The following is a 7,375-nucleotide window of genomic DNA, read 5'->3' as shown; positions in this document are numbered from 1 at the left end:
ATCTTATGTATTTGTTAGTGAAAATAAATGTTTTAAATTGAAAAAAAAAATCCAATTCCATGGGCCTATCTAGACTAAGAAATCCTTCTATGAGATAACAATTTCTAAAGAAAAATTTCAGACCACAGTAAGCCACTATCTTCAGCTGTTAATGGTGGCCGCAGCCTGTTATCAATAGAAATAGAGATAGGAATGCATCACTCTAGTTTAAAGCCCTTAAGCTGCTTCTCAGATAAAATGAAACATTTACCTTATTTTGATAGGGTGAAAAATGATCACTGGAGCTTCTATATATCACTTATTAAATTGGACTGACCTTCATTTCTGTTCAATACTTATATGTTTAGTGCACATCAGACAGAACCATTTCTTTATCTAAGCTCCATCACGTTGTTTGAGCAAGTTGTCTTCTTGGACCTCAGGTTCGGCCTTCGTAAAATGACCATTCCAGTAACTCCCTGTATTAGGTCTTGCTGTGCGACAGGGCACCCCAGACCCAGCGGCAGCATGCAACGAACATTTAGTTCTAGCTCACAAGTCTTTGGGTCGGCCAGCCAAGGCTGGGCTTGGCTCCAAGCTGTGGGTCGGGTACCATTCTGCTACATGTCTCCCGTCCCCCTCTGAGCAGTGGCTACCTGAGGACTCTTCTTCTCATGGGAAAAGGCTGGAGCATGGCGGGGCAAGTCCCCACCATGCAGGAGGACTTCCAGTCTGTTTATGCCACATCGACCAATATCCCATTGGCCAAAGCAAGCCAGACGCCCAGATCTGAGGTCAAGGATGAAGGAATTCTATTTTGTCAACTATGAGGTGATGGCAAGGGTGTGAATATATTACACTGCTATAGGGGAATAAAGAATTAAGGCCCAAATTACAGTCTATCATGTTACTTTATATGGGTTTGTGAGAATGAACTGAGGTGACATCATGTAAATTACCTACTTCAGTTACTGTCATCACACGTGGTATTTATTCCCTGATTACAATCACACTCCAGGTAATCAAAGAATGATGACAAACACAGTTGCTAAACCAAACAAATATATTTTAGGAAGGGGAATAAGACCAAACATTGAGATGGCTGTAAAACAAAGAGAAAAGAGAAAAGAAGAAATTTTCGTTTGGCCCAAGAAGAGAGAAACTGAATCCATAACTAATTATTCTTCACCGTGGCTTCACATTAAAATAATCCAGGACATTTTTAAGAAATAACAATGCCTGGGCCTCACTCCACATATTCTGATTTAACCTAGGGCCATCTTCATGCATTGGTGGTGGGTTTTTTTTAAGTTTATTTATTTTGAGATAGGGAGTGTGAGTGGGGAAGGGGCAAAGAGAGAAAGAGAGTCCCAAGCAGGTTCTGCACTTGTCAGCACAGGGCCTGACGTGGGGCTCAGACTCATGAACCATGAGATCATTAAAATTAAGAACTTCATCAAAAAGCAATATTTAGGGGTACCTGGGTGGCCCAGTCACTTAAGCATTTGACTTCAGCTCAGGTCATGATCTCACAGTTTGTGGATTAGAGCCCTGCATCGAGTTCTGTGCTGACAGCTCAGAGCCTGGAGCCTGCTTCAGATGCTGTGTCTCCCTCTCTCTCTGCCCCTCCCCTGCTCATGCTCTGTCTCTCTCTGTTTCTTAATAATAAATAAATGTTAAAAATTTTTAAAGAAGCAATATTTAAAAAGCAAGGAGATAACCCACAGATGAGAAAATCTATATATATACACACATATACATCATATATGTATATATACACACACATACACACACACACACACACTCACACACACATCTGACAAAGGGCTCATATTCCTTGTCTAAAAATCAATACAAAAAAGGTAGGCAACCCAACAGAAAGATGAGCAAGAGACTTGGACTGGCATTTCATAAAAAGGGATATCTAAATATTCAACAAATATATCAGACTATGCTGGCTAGTCATTGGGATAATTCAGATTACAAGTGAGAGACTATATTACCAGCTCCTCCCACCAGAATGGTTCCATTTGAAAAGACAGATAATACAAAGTGTTGGTAAGAATGTGGAGCAACTGGTGAGAGTATAAATTGTAGAAACCACTTTGGGAAGTTGTTAAGTGACATCTACCAAAGCAGAAATTATCCCTACCCATAACCCAGCAATTCTATTTCTAGGTATGTATGCCACAGACACATATACAGTGAAACCCTGGATTGTGAGTCACTTGTTCTGCGAGTGTTCCACAAGATGAGCAAACATTCCTAATAAATTTTAACTTGATAAACGAGCGATGTCTTGCAATACGAGTAGTGTGTGACACCGAATATCACGTGATCACAACTGAGCCAATGGTTCTTGAAATTTGCGTTGCTATACGAGTGCTTTGGTTTGTAAGCATCTTTCTGGAACTAATTATGCTCACAGACCAAGGTTTTACTGTATATGTATCTGTGTGTTCAGCAGAGGGCACAAACAGCTATATACAAAGCAGCATTATTCATAAGAACGAAAGAACAAAAACCTTGAAAGCAACCCCGGTGTCCATCAAAGGTGAAATGGTTAAGTATATGATGGCATATTACTCAACGAGATTCTAGACAGCCATGAAAATGGATGAATAAATGAGTGTGACAAACATAATATTGAATGAAGGGAGCCATACACACACATACAAATATATACTTCATGGTTCAATTAACATAATGTTCAAAACCAGGGAAAATTAACATATGGGGTTAGAGGTTAGCATCGTGGATGCCTTTGTGGATGAGAGGTGGGTCTTAATTTGGATAGTGTGTATGTGGGCTCCTGGTAAGGTTCTCTTTCTTTGCCTGTATAGTGATAAGATGTATATGTCCTTTATGATAATTCACTGAGATTTGCCCTTAGGATTTATGAACTTTTCTTTATCGCACTTCAATAAAAATTTACTTGGAAAAAAAAACCAGTAGCAGTTTGTTAGGCCAGCAGACAGCAATTAAGGACTCACTTTACCATAGCGTGAGCTTAATTTGGTGGTTCTCAGTCTGGGCTGCACGTTTAGAATCACCTTGAGATGTCTGGGATGAGGTGCAGCTCTTAAAAGATCCTGATGCCGGACTTCAGCCTCCTTTGATTATATGGCAAGTGCTCTGGGAAGCAGCCTGGGTACGAGGACTTTAAGAGCTCCCCGAGTGATTCCAAGCCATGGCCAAGACCGAGAGAGAGAACCTTAGCAATAAGGTCTTGCTGCAAGCAAGTGGTGAAGACTGGATTTTCAGGTCCTTGACTAAAACTCCTTATGCTGCCCCTGCAATCCTCAAAGGGCTAAGTCACTAGTGAGTGGAAACTAGCAAAGATCCTGGTGTTCTGAAACCTCAGATCTTTAGGATGTGGCCAAGTGATAAAGAATAGGAAGGAATCTCAGATAATGACTGCCTACAAGTTACCGAGCGCTCAGCATTTTGTACACGTCATTTCTTAGTCCTCGTAACAACTTTCTAGGGTAGGTACAATTGTCCCCACTTTACCAATGAGAAAGCTGAGGCTTAGGGAGATGAGTAACCAGCTCGAGGTCACACTGCTTGTGAGGTGATGGTGCCGGCCTTTGAACTGGGGAATCCCTCTGCTACCTTCCCTCTGAGGTCCCCATCAGAGGTTTGGAACAAGAATAGTGGTGCCGTTCAGAGAATGCGGGCTGGCAGACAAGGAGCCCTTTTCAGGGAGAGCTCGGTTGTTGGCAGAGGGGGAGTTGATGTGGTTAGTTGGGTCTTTATGTGGCTGTGTCTTAGCAGGGAATTAGAAACATGTACAAGGGGTAGAGATTGCGTTTTGAAAGCTGTATACCATATGCAGAGAGAGTATTGAGAGAACAAGGAAGGATTTGAGGGCAAATCCTTGAGATGTCTGCATGAGGAGATAATTTGGAGGAAAGGACAGCTTTAGTGAGAGAGACAGGAAAAGGACAGTAGGAAGTCAGAGAGGGAGCTTTTTTTTAAGGGAGAGCTTGGTTTTAGAAGCCAGAGGAGAGGTTTCGCAAGGTGGGGATGAACACATAGCAAATTCAGAGGCGGAAGGAGGCGGAAGTTAGAGCGACGTATATTGGACTCAATAAGGAAGAAGTCTCTAGAGATCTCTGGAAGCAGTTTCAGCAGAATTGTATTGGTAGATGAGAGAAAGGCTAGAAGTTAAAGAAGGGGGGTGGGGCAGACTATATCTGGAAAAAAAAATGGCAGGGGGGAAGCAAAGAGAAGACGAGCGTTGGATGCAAGTTTGGTAGAGGGTCAGGAAGGAGGATGGGAAGAGTTTGAAACACGAAAGGAAAGTGTGCCTGAAGAGGAAAGAGCTGGGTAACACATGTGAGAACGTGGCCGAAGGAAAGTCACGAGAGGACAAGATAGAGAGAGAACAAGATGAAAGTCAGTCTAGAAGGTGTATCCCTAAAAGTCCAATGGCTGGATCATGAGGATGCGTCTCATCAACACTAATAGAGACTGTCAAGTTGTTTTCCTGAGTGGCTGTATCATATTAGACTCCACCAGCAGCATGAAAGCTGCTTGTGTGTTGGTTTGTTGTACATCATCAGGAATACCTTAGCCTTCTGTCAGACTGTGACCAGGTTGACTTTGAAAGAATTGTCACAGCTCTGGATTTGTGGCTCAAAACCAACCCTAGGGAACTGTTGCTTTGTACGCCTTAACTCTGCTCATTTCCTCGCCTCCAGGGGTGGCCTGCAAACCTCATCACGGCAGATGGTGTGTCCCCACTCCATGAAGCCTGTCTTGGAGGTCACCTGTCTTGTGCAAACCTTTTATTAAGGCATGGAGCTCAGGTAAGTGCAGCTCAAACAATGTCTCAGAAGCCATGAATGACAAATGACTCTTTCGACCCCTTTTGAATAATTTACAACCTTTTGGACTAGCCTGATTTGAGGTTTGACGAAGGGTGTTTTTTCCAAAGTTTTATGTCCATCAAGCTTCTTTGCTTCAGCGCTAGACGACGTACTGAGTTTTTAGCTAGAAAGTAATGGTTTGCGTCTGTGTCAGATTCTTTAACAGTCACTACTGATAAATACCTATTAGATGTCTGCTTTCATTCCTGTGGGTGGCAAGTAACGAAATATTATGGAAGACGTAGAACATTTGGCTCTACAAGACCCGAATAACGGTCTCAAACCATGTCTACCATTTATTAATATTGGAAACTTGGACACGCTTCTTAGGCTCTGAGCTTTAAGAGTCTATATCTGAGAAAAAGGGAGAAGATAACAAGGAAGTTGCGTAGCTTATTAGGGTTTGGTGAGGACTGAGAGACGTGAGGCACATGATGATGATTTGAAGAATGAGAATCAGGATGGCGTAACGAGGTCCTAGAGAAGGAAGACACAAAGTCATTACATTTGCAAGTAGGGACCACTGAGTCTCTCCCATTAACTGTGTCCCCTCATGCTCGAAAGTGATGGACGAGTCTGATCACAAAATGATATATGCGGGTTTCTCACATTCTCTCAGCCAGTATTCACTGAGCACGTATTATGTGCCTACAGTCTGGATGAAGATTCTTAGGAACTTATAAACTACGAGGGCACAGCTAGATAAACAGGTGAATAAGCGAATATAACACTCGTTAGTTTAATAGGCACACCCTGAAATCTCAGTAGCCGAATGCAAAGTTGGTTTCTTGCTCAACTGAGACTCCAGCGTGGGTGTTCTTGGTTGGGTGGCTCTCTCTGGGGGTGATTCAAGCACACAGGTTCCTCTCACCCTGTTGCTCTTCCGTCTTCAGCGAGTGGCTTCCGCATGTGCTCCTAGTGGTGGCCGCCATGCCAGGCAGTCAGAAGGAGAAGAGATGTGAAGGATTGTGCATGGAAGACTTTCAAGGGCCTGTCTTGGCAGTGACATCCATCACTTTTGCCCACTTCCCGTGGGCCGGAACTCAGGCCACGTGTCACTGCCCGAGAGGCTGGGAAATGTAGTATGGCTGTGTGCCGCGAGGAGAGGAAATTGGTTTGTCGAACGCACGGCATCTCGGCCCCAGCAGGCCATTCCACAAAACTGTTTTTACCCATTACATGCCGCTGTGTAACAAAGCACCCCAACTTGATGACTTAGGACAATAGCCATTTGTTTATTTCACAAACCCCTGTGTCGGCCAGATAGTTCTTCTGGTCTGTCCTGCTTCAGCTGATGTCAGCTGGGCTTACTTAGGCATTGGAGGTTAGCCGACTGGTTGGTTGGGGCAGGCTGGTTCGTGATGACTTTGGCCAGGATGGCTGGGGAGACAGAAGACCTCTGTGTGGTCTCTCATCGTTCAGCAGGCAGCCTGGGCTCTTTCACGTGGTAGCCGGCCTTCCAAGAAGGTGGGCTCTCAGCTTGCGGCACATTTGCTGTTGTTCCTTTGGCCTATGCAAGTCCCCTGAGCAAGCCCCGATTCAAGGATTGGAGGGACAGTCTCCATCCTGGGATGGGAGGAATTGCAAGGCTACATTGCGAAGGGATATGCATCCTGTGCAGAGAATCTGAGGCCCTTTGTGCACACTACCACCTTGTGACAAGCACGAATACTAAGGTGGTTGCCGGGAGCACACAGAAGTGTTCTTGGCCCGTTCATTTCTGGTGGGGGAGAGAGGAGGCCCAAAGAAGATCGCTAGGGGAAACGATGCGTAAGTTGAAATGTAAAGGACATGCTGGAATCAGCTGAGTGCTGGGTTGTCCATGCCAGGAAAATGGGTGTTCTCCGGACAGCGGTTGTAGAGAGCCATAGATGAGTGCCTCATCGGGTTTATACTGGGGTTAGGAAAACATTCTCCAAACACGGAAACAGGGCCAGGCCTAAGGAAAGGCAGAGAGGCACCTAGGGTGCAAGCTTTAAAGAGCCCCTCACTCCCAGGGCTGTTCACCATTCACGTGCCCCCGGAAGGGAGTGTCTCCTTCAACTTCGCACCCTGGACACCTGTGCCTCCCTCATCCTAGCCTTGCTTGGAAATGGCTTGTGAGAATGACTTCATTGTCTTCATAATATCTTAGCTTAATAGATTCACCATAGAATTATTTGACAATGTAGAAAAATTGCATTTGGCTTTGCTCTTTCCTATTCAGTTATAGCCCAAACGCTGTGAAGTCAGATAGATGTTAACGTGTAAGTATCTGTCTGATTTCCAACATTTGGAAAAGATCGCCCCCAAAGACTATAGTTTTATGGCCCTGTAGGACATTGGCCAGTCTTGTATCTATTAGCAAATTTATTTCAGCATTTAATTGACTGACTATATAAATTCTCCTTTTAGCCAGCCTTACTGTCTTACTAATTCTCTTATTAATGAACGAGTTGAATAAAATCTTTGGCACATATTCACCCTATATTTCTGTGAATGTCCCATTTAAATTTTTTTTTTTTTGAAATAATACATTAACA

At 43.9% G+C, this 7,375-nt stretch overlaps 1 protein-coding gene across 1 annotated transcript in view; it reads left to right on the top strand.

Moving 5' to 3' along the window:
• The window catches only part of LOC144236039 (ankyrin repeat and SOCS box protein 9-like), a 25,748-nt gene that overhangs the window by 10,447 nt on the left and 7,926 nt on the right, over nt 1-7,375 (top strand). Inside the window, 1 exon segment of the mRNA XM_077769649.1 lies at nt 4,686-4,813. Coding sequence (XP_077625775.1) covers nt 4,686-4,813 — 128 coding nt within the window.

Source organism: Crocuta crocuta, unplaced genomic scaffold (genome assembly GCF_008692635.1).
Source record: "Crocuta crocuta isolate KB4526 unplaced genomic scaffold, BGI_CrCroc_1.0 scaffold1171, whole genome shotgun sequence".
NCBI classification, from domain to species: domain Eukaryota; kingdom Metazoa; phylum Chordata; class Mammalia; order Carnivora; family Hyaenidae; genus Crocuta; species Crocuta crocuta.
Note: the sequence above shows the minus strand (reverse complement) of the source record. Positions and strands in the feature narration are given on the sequence as shown.